Source organism: Spermophilus citellus (genome assembly GCF_964194105.1).
Source record: "Spermophilus citellus genome assembly, chromosome: 6".
Lineage (NCBI taxonomy): Eukaryota > Metazoa > Chordata > Mammalia > Rodentia > Sciuridae > Spermophilus > Spermophilus citellus.
In genome coordinates, this window is record NC_138187.1 from 16,716,744 (window position 1) to 16,736,147 (window position 19,404).

Sequence of the window (19,404 nt, forward strand, 5' to 3'; positions counted from 1 at the left end):
GCTACTCAGGGACCAGAACCGCATTACCCAGCGCGTCGTCATCATCGGTGGTGTCTCCCGCCAGGCGGAACAGCGTGGGCCGCAGCTTCTCACACCTTTCATACACGACCTGGGGAAAGAGCACGGTTCACACCCACACCTGGGCCCCCACAGGCCCCAGCTGCGCCACTCAAGTGGGGAGCAGAGTCTGGGCTGCAGGAGGGCCCCTCAGTCTGCCCCAGATTCATGACTGACAGCAGTCAGTTTCAGAAAAAGTTTGGACTGTAAATGTATGATTTTTTAAAAAATAAAAGTGTAAAGTCCTGAGCTCAGAAAAGAACCCATTGTCTCTGGGGGCACAGCGTCCCCTCCTCCTCAGGCCCCTTTCCCAGCCCTGGGCTGGAACAGCTCAATGGACGACTCCCTGCTTGACCGCTAGAGTCTGAACTTCCCACCCCAACTGCTGTCTGATGTCCTGATCCCTTCAACAAAACTACCATCATGCCTGCCCACAGGGCTCGCTCCCCTGTCTCAGCTGTAAGTCCCATTCTCATCCTGGGGACAGCCCACTCTCACACTGCTAAGCACATATAGCTCTGCGCAGCTTAGATTTCCATTTTTTTCTCTCCCACAGTCCTGGGGATGGGGCCCAGGGCCTCACATGTGCTAGGCAAGTGCTCTACCACTGAGCTACAACCCCAGCCCTAGATTTCCCTTCTTGAAGGGGGCTGCACCATCTGACACTCCAGGCCTCCCTGACAGCTGACTGCCTCTCTCCCGTTTCTGCTGTGTGAAGAAGAACAGCTGTGCTATTTTTTTTTAAGAGAGAGAGAGAGAGAGAGAGAGGGAGGGAGGGAGGGAGAATTTTAATATTTATTTTTTAGTTCTCGGCGGATACAGCATCTTTGTTTGTATGTGGTGCTGAGGATCGAACCCGGGCCACACGCATGCCAGGCGAGCGCGCTACCGCTTGAGCCACATCCCCAGCCCAGCTGTGCTATTTAAAAGTCCAACATGCTGACCTTCCTGAAGGACCCCAACCTCACTGTGGGAGGAGATGGGCTTTGGAGCGTCTGCCTAGCTCAAGCCCAGCACCCTTCAAAGTTCTTTCCTACCACCCACCAAGGAAGGCTGGCATGACGTTCTCCCTAACGCTGCCCAGTCCCAGTCCCAGGCAAGTCAGCCAGGGCAGATACACACACCAAGCTGGCCAAATGGATTTTACTCTCAGGAATTTGGGATTGGGAAAGACTCTAGTTTGTTTCTGCTAGTCTTCTGAAGTGGAAGGACCGGTAACAAAGGAGCTCTGTGAAGGCCATCTTTCTTTCCTCTACAGAGAAACAGAAAGCTGGACCGCCGAGGGAAGGCTGAGGGAGGCCTGCAGGGGGAGGCAGAGAGCCGAGGGTAAGAGAGACTGCGAACAGCAGCTTCAGGCAACGCTGCAGCGCCCCACTGCCCACCCGAGGCCAGGGGAGATTCCTCCACAGGACAACAAAAGCACCAGCAACAAAAGAAAAAAATAAAGTGAACTTCTCTGAACTTAAAAAATTTTTGTGGTCCAAAAGATGCTATCAAGCCACTGGAGTAGCAACCCAGAATGGAAGCAAACTGTCTGATAGGAACTTGTATCCAGAATATATAAAGAACTCATATCACTTAAATAACCCAATTAAATGATTAAATGATAGGCAAAGGCTGGGCACAGTGGCACAAGCCTGTAATCCCAGCGGTTCAGGAGACTGAAGCAGGAGGATCGCGAGTTCAAAGCCAGCCTCAGCAATAGCAAGGCACTAAGCAGCTTAGTAAGACCCTGTCTCTAAATAAAAATAGGGCTGGGTTGTGGCTCAGGGGTTGATTGCCCCTGAGTTTAATCCCAGTAGCAAAAAAAAAAAAAAATGTAGGCAAAGGATTTGAACAGACTTTCTCCAAAGAAGATATTTAAGCAGTCAAAAAGCACATTAAAGAATGCTTGACATGGGCTGGGGATACAGCTCAGTTGGCAGAGTGCTTGCCTTGCATGCAGAAGGCCCTGGGTTCAATCCCCAGCACCACACAAAAAAAAGAAGAAGAATGTTTGACATAGCCATCAGCAAAATAAGGTCACAGTGAGCCTCTAATTCACACCTAGGACAGCTGTCATCAACAAGATAACAAGTGTTGGCAGGATGTGGAGAACTGAGACCCTTATAATTGTGTGTGAGATTATAAAATGGTGCTACATTGAAAACAGTTTGGCAGTTTCTCAAAATGTCAAACAGAGTTAGCATAAGATCCAGCCAGGGGCTGGGGATGTGGCTCAAGCGGTAGCGCGCTCGCCTGGCATGCGTGCGGCCCGGGTTCGATCCTCAGCACCACATACCAACAAAGATGTTGTGTCCGCCGAGAACTAAAAAATAAATATTAAAAAAAAAAATTCTCTCTCTCTCTCTCTCTCTCTCTCTCTCTCTCTCTGTCTCCTCTCTCACTCTCTCTTTAAAAAAAAAAAAAAAAAAAAAAGATCCAGCCATTCCAATCCTCGGTATATCCCAAAAGAATTTAAAATAAATACAGGGTACTGGGTTTCTTTTAGGGCTGATTAAAATGTTTTAAATTAGACAATAGTGATGACTGTTTTTATGATATGTTAATTATCTCAAGGGTGTTATCAAAAAGAAAGATTGCTCTCAGAGTATGTAAGATATAAATAAACTAAACTGTGATATATGGCTGTTAGGAATGGAAAATGGGCAAACACTAAGGAAAATATTTGGCAGTTTCTTGAAAATTAACCACACACTTAGAATATGACCTAGCAATCCCACACCTAGGCATTTACCCAAGAGAAGACACATGAAGATACATGTTCACACAAAATGTTTATAGCAGCCTGTATCACTCAAAGCCCTAAACAACCCAAATAATCAACAGATGGACAGAGCAAGCTACATCCATGCAACAGACTAGCCTAGCCATGGAGGGAAGTGGTGCTACCCAGGGCAACAGGAGCAGGTCTCAATGGGAGCGCCTAGTGAGAGCCAGGTGAGAACTCACACCCACCAGAGCCAAAAGGGAAGCCTGCTGATGGGGGTGGGGGTGGGGAAGAGACGAGAGAGGGGATGACAGCCACACTTATTATCTCGATGAGGATTGGCTTTGTGGACCTACAGACACACTTTCACACACAGGGAGGTTTCCAAGTCAGAGCAGCAGGTCACCTGCAGGGCCTCCTGGTCCGGTGGGGCCTGCCCTGGCCTGCGGTACGTGCTCAGCATCTCCTGCAGCACCTTCACGTGGCTTCGCACTTCCTCCACCGCGCTCACTCTTCTGGATACCTTCTCTGATTTTTCTTGTTCCTTTTGGGATAAAAAGGACAGAGTAAGAGAGCAGAAGCCCTGGATGCAGCCTGAACAGAGAAGGGAAGGGGTACCGTACTGCTGGGGCTCAGGGCTCAACACTAGGTAAGTGGGGCGCTCACCTAGCAGGTGGGAAAATACTCAGAGCCAGAATTCCTGGGGCAACAGCACAGGGTGGGGGCCTGGTGACCTCCTTTGTGCTGCCAGCCTCCATTGTGTTGGAAAAAGAAAACTCCCAAACCTGGACTCTGTCCACACCAGTATGCCTGTCACTGGCGCAGAGCCACATCTACAAAACGCTCTGAGCACTGCAGGCAGAGGAGCTGGGAAGCACAAGAGCATAGGGATGCTCCCAGGCACCAGCCCGCTGCCCCTCAGGGAGCTCAGGGCTTGCCCGTCCATGCCCTCCAGCACACGGCTCACACTGACCATCAGCTCACATGTGACCATCAGTGTCACATGCTGCTGACACAGAACCGACTGAAAAGCGCCCACCTCCTTGACCAGATTCTTGATGAGCCGGTTTGCTGCCTGGAGATCCTCAGGGTGGTTGCTCTTGAGAAGTCTCGTCAGAAGCTGAAGAATGTGGTCAAGAGGAGGGGGTGACACTGTTAATTCCCTCTGGCCCAGAGCCAAAGTGGCAGCAACAGAAGCCTTCATACCAACAACAGCCCCCACGTTACGTGCATTATTTTACCACGTCGTCAGTGATGCTGTGACGGAGACTGTGGCCATCCTAATAACAGACTGCTGGTTTTCATGGGTGGAGGATGGGAGGATTATGTCCCCTAGCAGATATCTCGCCAAGTCTGGAGCTATTTTTGGTTGTCACAACAAAGAGAAGGTACTTCTGGCAAGCAGCAGAGGCCAGGGGGGCTGTGCTATCCACCAGTGCCCAGGGCAGCCCCCCCCAGAGCACTACTGGGCTCAGAGGTCAAGCGTGCTGAGGGCGCCGGGACCATGTGCTCCGCGACGGGGCTGACCCTCCACCACAGATGGCTGGAAGAGGGGACCTGCTCTGCTGCGACACTGGGCCCTGCCTCTCTTTGACATCACGTCGCCCCCTGGGTCTCGGCCTGGGATTTGATCACCTTCCTCCCCCTTCCCTTTCTGATGGGGGAGGCCACAATGGAAGGACAACAGTGAGCGTTGTGGGGGGAGTGTCAGGCCTACTGGCACTGAAAATGATGTCCACTGACATTGATCCTTTCCTCTCCCTGACCCTAACCCTAACCCTATACCACACATCTGGACCCCACACCCCACAGTCCCCTGGGTTACCCCTGGCACCTTTCTTCCCCCCAAGGTCAGGGGTACGGCACAAAAGTGTGGCATTTATTATCTGGCCCACCCACAAACACACATGGACCTTCTGCTACCTCATGCCTAAGAGCCTGGAAAGAGATGGAACTCACCACCCTATCTGCCCACACTCTGTTCAAAGGTCAGAGGACATTTCAAGAAAAGGGCCCAAGACAAGCAGCCCAGTCGGACTCCGTGAGAGCCGCTGAGGCCTGGGAGGTGTTCCTTACCTTGGACTTCTCTTCGTCAGCATCGAAGATGGAGCTCTTGGGCCAGGGAGAAGGTGGGGGCAAGATTTTGTCCACTGGTAGCTTAGGGTCTTGTTTTATGATTCCTGAAATATGCATTTCACAAGGTTAAGATATACATATGGGTATGCGGGGTCTTTAATGGGGTCCGGAAGCCCTTAGTTCCTGATACTAGGAAAATGTCAACATCCTTGAAAAGCCACACCCGGGGGTGACAGAGGTTGTGCATCATCTCACTGAGCATCCAAGGAACCACCATGACCAGCAGTGTCAGAGCACAGCCAGCTGCAGCCTGCCTCCGTGGGCTTTAGGCTACAAAAATAATGACCACTGACCACGACCGTAGAACCTCCCAGGGCCCAGAAATGACAGCAGCATCCCCGGTGAAGCTCCTAAAAGTGCTACGTGAGTGCACGTTAGGGAAAAATTACCCATCCTGAACCCAGTTCCTTCTTCTAAGAAGCCCAACGTAAAAGGAAGTCAGATTCCCAGCTTCCTGTCGGGACACACGAAAGTGGGAACACGTAACTAACCGCCACCCCAACAGCAATAACAAAACCCTAGACACCTGCGATCTAACACCTTTTCTCCAACCCATGAGACAGCTGAGATCACAGGACTACAACCAAATTAACCTGGAACCTAAGGCGAGGCAGAGCCCCGGGGGAGCCGAGGAGGCAGCACTGGTGAGATAAGTTGCCCCTCTGCTCACAGGCCAGCGCAGGACTCCTGGGGTTACAAAACAAAGACACAAGCTCTTCTCCAGGGGCTCGAAAAGGAAGCTGGGAAAGCCAGACATTCCACTGAATCCTTTTCCATCACTCCATGGAAGCAAAGCTTTTAAACTGCTGGGAGAAGGGCGACCACCTGCAGCCCTGGGAGCACTGGAGGGACCTGCTGCAGCTAGAAAAAGAACAAGGAAAAACAACCCTGTTCCCTGGGGCAGGAGCAGGATTCATGCCAGGATCACGGACAGATCATACCAACACCCAGGAACACAGTGCCTGCCCAACAGAGCTTAACTGGAATAGATCCTGCCCCTGCCCCCGACCCTCACCCTCCTCTAAGGAGTAACAGCTGCCTACCATAAGGCACACACATGCAAGCACACAAAGGAAGCCGGGTGCAGTGGCACACACTTGTAATCGCAGCCACTCGTGAGACCAAGGCAAGAGGATTGCAAATTTGAGGCCAGCCTCAGCAATTTAGCAAGACCTGTCTTAAAACATAAAAGTGGCTAGAGATATAGCTCAATGATAAAGCACCTCTGGGTTTAATCCCCAGTATCTTCCTACAACCCCTCCTGCCCCCCGAAAAAAAAGAACATGGAGGAAGGCTCTCTTTAAGATACAGAGCAAAAGCTGGGTGCAGTGGTACATGCCTGTAATCCCAGTGAGGAGGCTGAGGCAGGAGGATTGTGAATTCAAAAACAGCCTCAGCAACTTAGCAAGAGCCTGTCTTAAAATAAAATATAAAAAGGGCTGGGGATGTGGCTCAGTAGTTAAGCGCCGTAGGTTCAATCCCTGGTACCCCCCCCCAAAAAAAAAAGAAGAAAAAGAAAGAAAACAAAACAACAGAGCAAAGGGAAGGCAGAACAGAGACTGAGAAAACTCCAGCAAGTCAGCCCCCAACCTAAACACAGGCTATTAGGGCATAACAAATCTCAAGCCTGGCGTAACTGCAGCCCCTCAGAAGGAAAGGTCCACCCATTTCCAGGGATAAAGACATTGACCTCAGTTTCCATCATCTATCAGCGTGTTCACCTTTGACAAATTACAAGGTACATAAAAAAGCAGAAAGAGCACACCACCGCGAGGGGACACTGTGTTAGCCATGGGGCCACACCTTGCTTCTTCAGCATCTGATAAGCATCTCGGATCTTGATGTCTTCTGGAAACCACACTGTCCAACTAAAGAGGATCTCGATGACTCTCCCTTTAATTTTTTCTGTGGCCCAGGCCCCTAAGTACTGAGAGTAAAAAGAGAAAGAATTAGAGACTTGAAAGGGACTTGTCCCTTAGGAGACCATCTGGCTGACACCCCCAAAGAGGCACAAAGAGAGCCCAATTACCTGGCCAAAGCCCCTTCCGTCTCCAGAATGCTAAAATTAAAGCCCACTGTACATGGGCCAAAGTCAGAGCCTTGTCCACAACACTGGGGACATTCATGTTTTTACTAAGGCAAGGGTAGACTTTAAAAACAAAATTGGGGCTTTAAAAACAAAAGTGGGAAAGCGCTTGCCTCGCACTGGGTTCGATCCTCACCACCACATAACAAAATAAAGTTATTAAAAATAAAGTTTTTTTAAAGATTGATCTTTTCCCACTTCTTGGCACAGAAAGCTGGGCATGGTGGCACACATCTGTAACTTGGTAGGCTAAGTCATGAGGATGGCCAATCTGGGCAACTTTGTGAGACCTTGTTTTAAAATAAAAATGTCAGAGGTGGGGGATGTAGCTCAGTTGTTCAGAGCCTGCTTCCCATGCCCAAACCCCTGGGTTCGATCCCCAGTATGACACACACACACACACACACACACACACACACACACACACACCAGAGAGTTTCCTGAGTGATAAGGGTGTCTTGTTAGTCACAGGAAGCCCACTTGGACCACACCTGGTTCACAGCAAGAAAGGGGTCAACCAACGTTGGTTACTGAGAGTGGATCACTAACTCAGGTGCCAGTAGGAAAGAAGCAAAGGACCAGGCAAGAGGTGGTGTGAAACTCAGAGTCACACCTGGTCACCTCCCAGCACCAGGAACCCTGTGCCTCGGAGCTCAAGCTCCTCTTGTCCACACCCCCCCCCAAATACTGTGCCATTTCAAAGAGTGGGAGGTCAGCTGGAGGGGTGCTGGCCAGCGGATAAGCACCCCCACCTTCCCAGGGCATGGGGAGGAGACCACGTCCGCAGCAGGACCTGTTCTCGACAGCTAAGACAGGCAGGCAGGGCTTGTCCAGGCGTGGCCTGCCGTGGCCTAGGGAAGCCTTTGAGTAGGACAGAGTCACGGCAGGAGTCAGAAGGTTGGGTGCAGTGGGCAGGACCAAGCCCAGTTACTCACTTTGGGAGACAACACTTTGATCAGCTCATTCAGGAAGCGGAACTTGGCCACCTCATTGTGGAACTTCTCACCACAGTGGTTCATACATGTCTCCAGGACCTGTGCAGACAGAGGACGTCCATGAGAAGAAAAGTCAGTGGCTTCTCACCTTGAAGCTGAGAGCACCTGCTGGTGACTAGTGAGACCAAAGCTAACCCCTCCTGCAGCCTACAAGGACCCTGAAGTTTTGAGAAAAGGAAACACTTTCAGATCAAGGAAAAAAAAATGTTACCTGTTCAACATGCTATGTTCATGCCCAGGCAGTACCTCAGTGGGGTGTGTATGTACCCCGAGGTCACCCCTCCTGTTTGGGACCCTATGGGCAGGTGAAAATGGCCTAAGAATCACTCACTCCCTGGAGGAAGAAATCGGGTATGCAGTGCCCAAGAACTGTGCCACCAGAGGTCACCTGGCGGCTCTCCAGAGGCAAGCTTGGCCCACACATATCACCTGCAGTCCACACTGGTTTTTCAATGTCAAGTCAGTTACCCACTTTTTTTTTTTTTTAAGTTAAAGATCTTAACTGGCTTTATTTTCAATTCTAGAATTGGGCAATACTTCATTCCATAAAAAAGAGTGAGTGTCCCCCAACATTTAAACATTCAGAGAACCCACATAAAAATCTGGACTTCTAGTTTCTCTTAAAGAAAACAAAAGTTCTAAGAAAACTGGGCCCCAACTCAGGCCTGGAACGAGCCAGCAGGTCCTCGGCGCAGCTGCCTCTGCAGACAGGGCACACGCTTGCACCCACGGCTTCACTCATTTACATTCCCAGTCTGGCCCTTGGGCACTGGATCTTGCCAGCCTCACTCTGAGAAGAACTTCCTTTCCTCCTCCTAAAGCGGCTCAGCGCTGCTCTACACGGACAGATCTGGCTGGGCAACTTGGCTCAGAACTCCCTCCAGCCTGCTGTTCAAAGACTGCGAAGGACAACCTCTCAGATGTCCCACCTCAGTGAAAAGGCCTGGGTAGAGACAAAGTCCCCATCAGTCGAACCCAGGAGCACTCTACTGACAGACCCAACCTGATCTTTTCTTAAAATTGGGAGCCATCTTGCCACAAAGCCATGAAAACATAATTTTGGCTTTACTATAAATTACTGCAAATTCTGAACCTGCTTGGAATGCCGGTCCGTGCCTTGAACTCACTCATGCCTGGCTCTCTGACCAGATAGCAGCCCTCTCTGAAACTTTAGTGACGCCTCACAAATCTTGGCCTTCCCTGGCCAGATAACGACCCTCTCTGAGGCTCTAGTGACCTTCATAAATTTTGATGTCAGGGCCAGCAAAAATGTAAACTACCATTAGTGTTATGCTGGTCAGAGTTCTGTTATCTGTAACCCCCCCTTTGGTAACTTTCTGGGCTATAAATCTGGGCTGCAGGAAAGCTGGGGTGCTGTCTTGTTCCCGTGGTTTTGGGTAGGAGAGGCAGCCCGGCCGGTCGAAATAATAAGCTTGCTTTAATTTTATTTTAATTGGAGTCAGTGGTCTTTTCTTTCGTGCTAGTCTAACACCTACCTCTGAGTGACCAAACTCACCGTCAGGGCATAAAGTGCTTCCTTCTCTTGTGGAGACTGGATCTTGTGGGCCAGGAGCCAGGGCGCATGTGTGGGGCTGAAGGAAAACAAACAGATCCCAACTGTGGGTGGGGAGGAAAAAACTAACTGGTCTCGCTGAGTGTGCTTGATAAAGTCACCTGTCTTCCAAGAGCTGGTGACCGAAAGCAGAGGTGGAATGTGACTGGCACCCAGTCCAGGGCACCCACCCCCACCCACCCTTGCTGCACCTGCAGCACTTGAGCTACTACTCCTCTGCCCAGGCCACATCTTCCTGCCCTTGGCCATCCCACCCCAGCCATCAGTCCCAAGAGAAAACTCTTAGTGGAGCAGCAGGGGCCCAGACCCACATGCAGCCATGTCTGAGACACACAGAACCCATCTGTCCGAGGTAACTGCCCGCTGAAGACTGGGGCAGGAAGTGGACAAGGCACCGCTCTCTCCGACTGAGTAACTGGCACCATGGAAGTTAAACATGCAAATCAACCACTTGGTTCTTCAGCTGCTATCCAGGGGTTTGGGAAAAAGAATCTGATAAAACCGTACCTTGGGCTGGGGGTGTAGCCCAGTGACAGAGTGCATGCTAAGGCCCTAGGCTGAATCACCAGCACCCCAAAATTAAAAACCTAGCCAGCTGTAGTGGGGCACACCTGCAGTCCCAGCCACTTTGGAGTCAGCTGAGGTGGGAGATCACTTGACCCCAGAAATTTGAGACCAGCCTGTGCTACAAAGGGAGACCCTCTCAAAAACAAAAACCAAAACAAATAAACCAACAAAACCCAGCCAGGCCCAGTGGTACCCACCTGGGATCCAGCTACTTGGAAGGCTAAGGCAGAATGAACCAGCTCCAGGTCAGCCTGGCAACTGTTACAGGCCAGAAAAAATAAACTTTCTTGATTTATTCATTTCAGTCCTGGGGATCGAACCCAGGAGCACTCTACCTCTGAGCTACATCCCCAGGCCTTTTTAATTACTTTGAGACAGGGTCTCACTAAGTTGCTGAAGGTCTTGCAGTTGCCTGGGCTGGCCTCAAACTTGCAATCCTCCTGCCTCAGTTGCCCAAGTCACTGGGATTACAGGCGTGTGCCACTGTGCCAGTTCAAAATAAAATTTAAAAAGAAGAGCTGAGGATGTGGCTCAGGTCTAGTGTCCCTGGATTTAGTCACCAGCACTACAAACAACAAACCCTCATGAATTTACTAATTTTAGAAAAAGAGACGGGGCGGGGGAGAAAGATAGAAATCCTTCCTAACTGTGTAACAGCCATCAGTCCCAAGAGACAAGGGCCTGTGCTCAGTCTGGGGTCCCCACAGAGTCAAGTGTTATGTGAAGTCACCTTACCCATTGGGGTCAGTGTTCACCTGCTCACAGAAGTTCTGGATAGCCGACCAATCCTGTTCTGACACACTTGGGTCTGTGGCTTTGTCTGCCAAGAAAATAAATGCTGAAGTTAAAGACCACATCATAAAAAGGTCACACCCGCTTCCCCAGATACGAGGGAGTCAAGGGCTGTGACATCACACCACCAGGTCAGACTGTGCACTGCAGAGAGCGCTGGGGATCACGCCTGTGTTGTTAACGCTGTCGAGGGCCATGTCTGGCACATATCATGCCCTTCCTGAATGTTTGCTGGATAAATAAATGAGCAGATTAATTAACCAGGACTCTGAAAGCGACTCCATTTCTGGTGCGCAGAGGCTGGCCTGTGAGTGCCCTCTGTCAGGACTACCCCAGGCTGGCTCTGCAATGTGGTGGCACAGGGGTCCCTGCATGTGGGAGGCCACCTGTAAGTTTCCTAGCTATGTGACAGGAAGACAAGAACCTGCCACAGGAAGATGGTCTTGGTTCTGACCCCCCCACAGGCCATGCTGGGGGCTGGGGCTGGGGCTCAGCGGTAGAACGCTCACCTAGCACATGCGGGGCGCCGGGTTTGATCCTCAGCACCACATAAAAAATAAATAAAATGAAGGTATTATGTTCAACTACAACTAAAAAATAAATATAGCTACATACACGGAAAAAAAAGAAAGAAAGAAAAAGAGTCATGCTGGTCCTGATGGAGCAGCTCTTTCAGGCTCTGGAATAAGAGGTCAGTCTCAGGGTATTTTGGTGCTATCATTCCTCTAGTCCAAGTGTCCACTCCACTCCTCTCAAACTCCTATCCATTCTTCAAGATGCATTTGAATTTCCATCTCCTCTAGAAACCTCCTCTCTTGATCCAACCCACTAATTTTCTTCCCTTCTGATTACTTAGGGCTCCATCCTCCACCCAGAATCAACTGTCCCTGTACAGTCACACTATGTCATGTGGAAGTCATGTGTCTTGGCCATGAGATTCAAAGGACACACCCACTGTAAATGCCAGGAGAACATGACAAAGGAGTGCAAGGCAATCACAGGATCAGTTCTGTACTCCCAGGCCCCACTCAAAGTTCTCTTCAGGTGCTCCAACACTAAGTACCCTAGCACCCTATCCACCATTCAGGTCCCAATTCAAGTTAAATGCTTCCCCTTTCATAAAAGCTTGCTTGATTTTTCTTTTTCTTTTTTGAAGACAGGGTCTTAAAGCCTCATTAAGTTGCTAAGGATGGCCTTGAACTTGTGAACATTCAGTCTTATCACCCCAGTTGCTGGGATTACAGGCCTGCACCAGAGTACTGGGCTTCTTGGATCTTTTTAATGCCCACCCCTACAAAACAGAAGCCCTCTCTTCTTCCTCAGAATTCTGGTCTTTTACCTTCCCTCACTGCATTTAGGTGGGGATCGCTAATTCTAGGGGGTCTCAGTAGGAAAACAGTATCTTCCTCGTGGGATTGTCATATGATTTAAAGTGGACAGCATCTAAAGTGTTCAGCACAGTTGGGCACAGTGGCAAATGCTGGTAATCTCAGCAATTTGGGAAGTTGAGGCTGGAGGATTGCAAATTCAGCAATTTAGGAAGACCCTAAGCAACTTAGCAAGGCCTTGTCTGAAAATAAAAAATAAAAAGGACTGGGGATGCAGCTCAGTGATAGAGCACCCCCCCCCCTTCAATTCCTAGTACAAAAATAAAGTACTCAGAACAGTAGCACAAAGTAATCAATAAAGGTCAGCTCCTGTTACTCATTATGTTAATAGTCTCTGCCTTTTCCTGCAAAAATACATATAAATGCCCTTCTCTACCTAAGGGGAATAAACCCCTGAAGGCAGAAGCCCTGCATGCCCTGCAGTGCTCAGCATAATGCTGCACACAGGGACCAAATGCAGCTGCTCCCTGACTTTCGGTGAGGTGACTTGAGGTGACTTAAGGTGACTTATCCAAATAAACCCCAAGTTGCAAGTTGAACTTCCTGTTGATACTCAAATAAATTAAATAAAGCAATGATTTTCAGACTCTAGTCTCAATCACCTCAAAATAATCCTACATCAGTTAAGCTTCGATTTCAGTCCATTATAAGGTCAAAGTGGACACCTCAAAGGTATTCTGACCCCTACAGGTGACTGTACATAGAGGCACAATCCAGCCTCGCCCCTCCTCCCTGGCTGCCAGAGGAAAGAGACAGCAGGGCCGGCACTAACGTTTTCAAAGAAAGGGAGAAACCACCATGGAGTTTATTCACCTCCAAACCCTTGACCAAGTTAAAGCAGCCAAGAGGTCTATAAAATGTAAGTTAGATTCTATTTTATTTGCTAGATCTTATGAGGATTTCCTCAGAGTTTATCATCATGGCCCAAAAGTAAGAGAAATAGTAATAGCTGCCATTTTATTTCTATTATTTTTTTCATTTCTTTCTCTACTTTTCTTTCTTTCTCTAGCTGCAATTTGGGCCAGGCAACAGGCCAAGTATCCTCAGAACAACTGAGGTTCGTACCATTATCTCACGTTTACAGATGTGGCCCAGCCACAGAGCAAGAGAATGGCAGAAGTGGAAGTCCAGTCCCACATCTGCCTGGCTCCAAGTCCCTAAGGTACCGACCGCTCTCAGTACTCTTCAGTTCATTGACAAATGCAGGGTGGGGCCTCTCTGGGGAAGGAAGTGAACAGTCTCAAGGCAGGAAGGTGGTCTGTCTCACTCACCTGCCACACTCCGGCACACAGAATATCACTAGCCCAGATACCTACTGAATGAACGAGGGCTCTGTCTTTTGCTGTGCAGTATTTGACTGGCTGGCTGGACATACTGCCACTGTCAGGAGATGACGATTACAATTCCAAAATAACTGGGTCTCTGAACACATAATCCCCGCCTGCCAAAGCTATTTCAGAGGCCTCGAGTAGCTCCAGAGAAAATGACCAGCAGCTGGGTCTGAACAGGCCACAGCAACTGCCCAGGTCTGTCTGACACCAATCTGATCCAAGGAACAGCTAGGTGCCAGAAAGGCATGACCAGGGAGAACTTAAAGGATTCCTTCTCTGTTCTATGATTATCAAGGCATTGAGATGGCTACTCCAGACTCCACCAGGTGGTTTACCCAGCTGACACGTGGGTGAGACAAATGAGTGCCAAGAAATACTCTGTTCCCATTTATTTGCTTAATAAAATAAGTATTTGGCCAGGCTCAGTGGCACACAGTTGTAACCCCAACAACTTGGGAGGCTGAGGCAGGAGGATCTCAAGTTCAAGGCCAACCTCAGCAACTTACTATTTTTTTTTTTTAAGATTTTTAGAACCTGCCTCAAAGTCAAACAAACAACAGGGCTAAGAATGTCACTCAGTGGTAAACTACCCCTGAATTTGATCTCCAGCCCCCCAAAATAAAATAAAATAAAAGCAGTGTTTACATGATTGATTTCAAGCCTGCTCCAGGATCAGAGGTCTTAAGAAAACAGCTGAGCCTCCAGCTGTGAGTGAAATGTCTTATTGGAGAAAGACTAATTCAAAAGTCCAATCATCTTACACCAGCTGCCAACCAACCCCAGGGTCACAACTCCAGCACCAGCAGCAGCATGTACTAGCAAGGGGAGGCTTGGGGGAGAGGGAGGGAGGCAGTCACCTTTAGCAACAGAATTCAATCCTTCAGCAGTGTGCACTGCACAGGGAGTCCCTCCCCAGGGGCACACATGGACTGGACATCCTGGAAGTCACTTTATTCAGCACACATGAAAACCTGCCAAGACCCACCATGAAAATGTTCTAAGCTGGACTCCCAACAGAGAAGGATGAGCTCAGCCCTGGAAAACCTCAGACTATAAATAGATTGCAATCCAGACCTCTCCAGAGCCCCAAGGGAGGAATAAAAGTGGGGCTGGAAGAAAGGATACATCACCTGGGAGTAGATCCAGGCAGAAGGAAGAACAGGATTTACCAAGCACTCAATTTTTACTAGGCTACTGCCTTCCTGGCACCTCGGCCAGAGCTCGAATCCAGTTCAGAGACCAAGAGGACCAAGTGCTCTTAAAAATAGCACAGGACTGGCAACCCCGGGGATTCCACCAACAGAACTGGTTAAATGGACTATAGTACAAAGACACAATGGGCATGTAAAACTTTCTTAAAAGGAGTAAGGTGGGCTGGGGCTCAGGGGCAGAGCGCTTGCCTAGCGTATGTGAGGCACTGGGTTCGATCCTTCACACTGCATTAAAAAATAAACAAAATAAATGCATGCTGTCCAACTACAAAAATAAAAATTTTAAAAAAGAGTAAGGCAGGGGCTGGGGATGTGGCTCAAGCGGTAGCGCGCTCGCCTTGCATGCGTGCGGCCCGGGTTCGATCCTCAGCACCACATACCAACAAAGATGTTGTGTCCGCCAAGAACTAAAAAATAAATATTAAAAATTCTCTCTCTCTCTCTCTCTCTCTCCTCTCTCACTCTCTCTTTAAAAAAAAAAAAAGAGTAAGGCAGCTAGCTGTACATGAAGTCACGTGAACAATGATCAAAATACACTATGTGTGTGGGGGGGAGCTGCAGAACAGAACGCACAGGAGCTGCCATTTGTATTTTAAAGCATGAGTCTCTGACAGCTTCCTGATCCTCTGGGAACTATCCCTTCTCAATTCTAGGGCCAAGCCCAGATGGGTCTGATGATGGCCTTCCCCCATCTTCATTTCTAGGGATGGCCACCACCCCGCCCAGGTCCAGCAATCTTCATATTTCACCCCCACCCCCATCCAGATTCCAAAATGAACATAAGACCCAAGCTGGATCAACAAACAGAATGATAACTTTCTCAAATCAATAGGAAAAATCAATTATTTCTGTTGGGAGTGCAGCAGAAGACAAAGCAAAGTAGAGAAAATTCACATGAAGAAATGGGGCTGCTGGCGGAGCATTGTGGTGCACGCCTGTAATCCCCGAGGTTTGGGAAGCTGAGGCAGGAGGATCGGGAGTTCAAAGCCAGTCTCAGCAAAAGGGAGATACTAAGCAACTCAGTGAGACCCTGTCTCTAAATAAAATACAAAATAGGGCTGAGGATGTGGCTCAGTGGCCGAGTGCCCCTGAGCTCAATCCCTGATACAAAAAAAAAAAAAAAAAAAAAAAAACAACCGGAGCTGCCGACTGAGCCCGCCCCTCCTGGGCCCTTGTCTGTGGTAAGCTACTTTACTGGCACCACTGCACTCTATAGTAAGGCAGTATTTAAGTGCTTTACCTATATTAAGGCCTTTCTTTGATCCCCCCAACAATCCTAAAGGGAGGTATTAATGCTGCCCCCATCTTAAAGATACGGTTGCCGTGCTTGCTCAGGCAAGAGCTGTCAATGACCCACCTAGAGCGGCGTCCTTCTCCATCCAGCTCAGACCCACCACGCCTCCCTTTAGCTCCCCTCCTGCCCTGGCGGACCATGAGCCTCTACTGTCCCCCCATCCCACCACCAGTACCCCTCCCTCAACAGTTAGGGTTGAAACTGTAGTTTACTTTCTCTGCTCCCACACCCAGAAGAAAAGGAAAATACGACCCCAACACCCAGCCACCAAGACGACAGCACAGGTTTCTGATGTCCGATCTCAAGAGGGAGAAGGGTAGGTCTCCTGCTCTACCCCACCCTTCCTCAACCCCCTGCTCCAGGGAAATCTGGCAATGTCCGGAGATATTTTGGGTCATCAGAACTGGAAAGGGCAAGTGTGTTACTGCTATCTAGCGGGCTAAAGCCAGGGCTGCAGCTAAGTATCCTTATCCCAGGACAGTCCACTACCACACAGAATCACCAGGCCCCACATGTCAAGGGCACAGAGAGAACAGCTCTGACCTCAGGTGTCCAAGTGGGCTCCCTTTCACTTCTTCTTCTTTGTTTGGTACCGGGGATTGAACCCACAGGTGCTTAACCACTGAGCCACATCTCCAGCCCTTTTTATATTTTATTTTGAGACAGGGTCTTGCTGAGTTGCTTAGGGCCTTGCTACGGTGCTGAGGTTGGCTTTGAACTCGTGATCCTCCTGCCTCAGCCTCCTGAGCCGCTGTCCCTTTGCTTCTCTTACTAGTCATTCCTGACCTTCCCTACTTTCCTCACATCCCCTCCTGGCTCAGCCCCTGACACTTCACATGGTGTAGCAATGACAAACAAGTTCACATGTGCAATCATCTTTATCTCCTTGCCCAGACACTCAGAAACAAAAGCTGCCCTTCCTCCCTGTGGAGCCAAGTCACCCTTTCCTGCTCTGACTCTAACCTCCTTCCTGTCACCCCTTCCTTGCAGTCCTCCTGCCACAGCCTCCTGAGCCACTGGGATTACAGGAGAGTTGCTGGGACAGGTGGCAAGTGCCACCACGCCTGGCTCCTTTACTCCTGCTAGCTACCCCTCTCTGTCCTTCCTCTCACATATAAACACCATTAAAAAAGGCCATCTGAGCTGGGCACAGCAGCTCACACCTCTAATCCCAGCAGACTGGGAGGCTGAGGCAGGAGGATCCCAAGTTCAAAGCCAGCCTCAGCAATTTAGCAAGGCCCAAAAGAATTTAGCTAGACCCTGTCTCTTAAAAAAAAAAAAAAAGAAAGAAAGAAAGAAAGAAAGAAAGAAAGAAAGAAAGAAAAAAGAAAGTGCTGGGGATGTGACTCACTGGTTAAGTGCCCCTGGGTTCAATCCCCAGTACGACCTCCTCAAAAAAAGCCATCTCCCATACTCTCCCCACAGATTATTCTGCCTGATCTTCACCAGGCAAACAGTCTTTTTTTGGTTGTTGTCGGTACTGAAAATTAAACCTATGGGCACTTTCCCACTGAGCTACACCACTTTACTACAGAGCTTTATTTTGAGACAAAGTCTCCCTAAATTGCTGAGGCTGGCCTCAAACTTGTGATCCTCCTGCCTCAGTCTCCAGGCCTGCACCACTGCACTCAGTTGGGCAATTGCTGATGACTTTTAAAAACCAAAAAGATTTCACATAAAAATGGTTGCATAAGGCTTCCCTGAAAAACTGTAAGATTCAGCAACTTTGGGACATCACCCCTATAAACTGGAACTGAAGAACCCTTCTCGGGGGATCGCCTAGGTTCCAGCCACTCTCTCTATCTCCTCTAGCTCAGCTGCCATTTGTCATCCCACCCAGTCTACTTTTCTTCCTGCAGCTCCAGCCTAAGCTTTCTGTTCTCCACTGCCCCATGAACACAGCCTCCCAAATCACCTGTCTCAACCATTTAACATCTGACCTTTTAAGCCAGGCACAATGGCACATGCCTGTAATCCCAGCAACTTGGGAGGATAAGGCAGGAGAATCACAAGTGGGAGGCCAGCCTAGACACCTTAGTGAGACCCTCAGCAACTCAGCCAGACACTGTCGAAATAAAAAAGGGCTAGGGATGAAGCTCAGGGGTAGCACACCCCGGGGTTTGATCTCCAGTACCACAAAACCCAAAAACTACAAAAATATCCCAAAACCTTGGAGTTACCGAAATCAAAATTCCCCCTTCTTCCAAATTCTACTCCAATTTTAAGCAACAAAACTACCTACCAACCACGCCCTTCCTTTGTCACCTGTGCCCTGCCCCCAACCCCCCTCCCCCCTGGTTTTTCTGCTCCACCCTCAGTCTGCAGACTGCTCTCCCTACCTGCCTCTTCAATGTTGGGATCCCCCCCCACCCCGCCCATGCTCTGTCTCCAAACCTCTGCTTTTCCTCCCCTGCACAGCCTATCTGGCAAGCTCACTGTCAAGGAGCCAAGACTCCCAAATCACACCTCCTGCTCCTATCCTCCCTGGAGCCAACCGCCTGGAAAGCTCCTCTTCCTGGTGCTGCAAGCACTTCAAACTCTAAGGTCTTCCTAAGCAGCTCCTCCTAACAGGTGAGAAATAGGTGACAACTGGGACCTGGTCTGAAACCTGGGATCCATTCTACAGTCCTCCTATCTCTTGCCGGCACTGCAAAGCAGACACTGCTGTTTCTCCTCTCCCTCCCCACTGCCTTTGTCTTAGCACCAAGAGCACCATCAAAAGAGCTTTTTATCTATGGCCCCTGCCAGAAGTCTCACCCTCTCTAAACAATTCAGCTCCACATGCTGCAGGCTTTCAGGCTTACTTGACCAGGGATTCTCCTGCGGAAAAAAATTCCTCAGCTACCCACCCCATGGATAAAATATCAGTTCCCTTCTGCAGCATACAAAATCTTTGTGGATCTTACACCAATGAGCAAATGAGAGTGCACCTCCTTCCAGATTCTCCGCTCCTTAGGCTTAGCACTTCAGCAGACTGACCTATTAGTTCCCAGAAAGCTCCACATTCTCTGGTCCTCAGCTTTTGCACATGCAGTTTCCTCTGCCTGGAATGTGGTCGCCTCCATTGTCCACTCAAACACCTCGTCCGCTGTGACAACCCCCAGGTAAACAAACCGAATCCTCCCACCGCATGCTGACAAACGCCCTTCCCCGCAGCTCCAGTGAACCAGGTGCTGTTAGGGTCTGGCCAGCACCCAACAAAAAAATGCCTTTGTGAGCTAGGACCCTGGGTTACGCTTCTCAGGACCACGGCACCTAGCAGAG

At 49.5% G+C, this 19,404-nt stretch overlaps 1 protein-coding gene across 2 annotated transcripts in view; it reads right to left on the reverse strand.

The window, feature by feature from the left end:
- The window catches only part of GGA2 (golgi associated, gamma adaptin ear containing, ARF binding protein 2), a 33,775-nt gene that overhangs the window by 13,502 nt on the left and 869 nt on the right, over positions 1-19,404 (reverse strand). For both annotated transcript variants that reach the window (XM_081297554.1, XM_081297553.1), the window contains exons 2-9: positions 10,860-10,944; positions 9,501-9,576; positions 7,925-8,023; positions 6,707-6,830; positions 4,844-4,947; positions 3,807-3,887; positions 3,174-3,311; positions 28-109 (exon numbers count right to left, since the gene is read on the reverse strand). In XM_081297554.1, the coding sequence (XP_081153680.1) occupies positions 28-109; positions 3,174-3,311; positions 3,807-3,887; positions 4,844-4,947; positions 6,707-6,830; positions 7,925-8,023; positions 9,501-9,576; positions 10,860-10,944 (789 nt within the window). The remainder of the gene's footprint in view (positions 1-27; positions 110-3,173; positions 3,312-3,806; positions 3,888-4,843; positions 4,948-6,706; positions 6,831-7,924; positions 8,024-9,500; positions 9,577-10,859; positions 10,945-19,404) is intronic.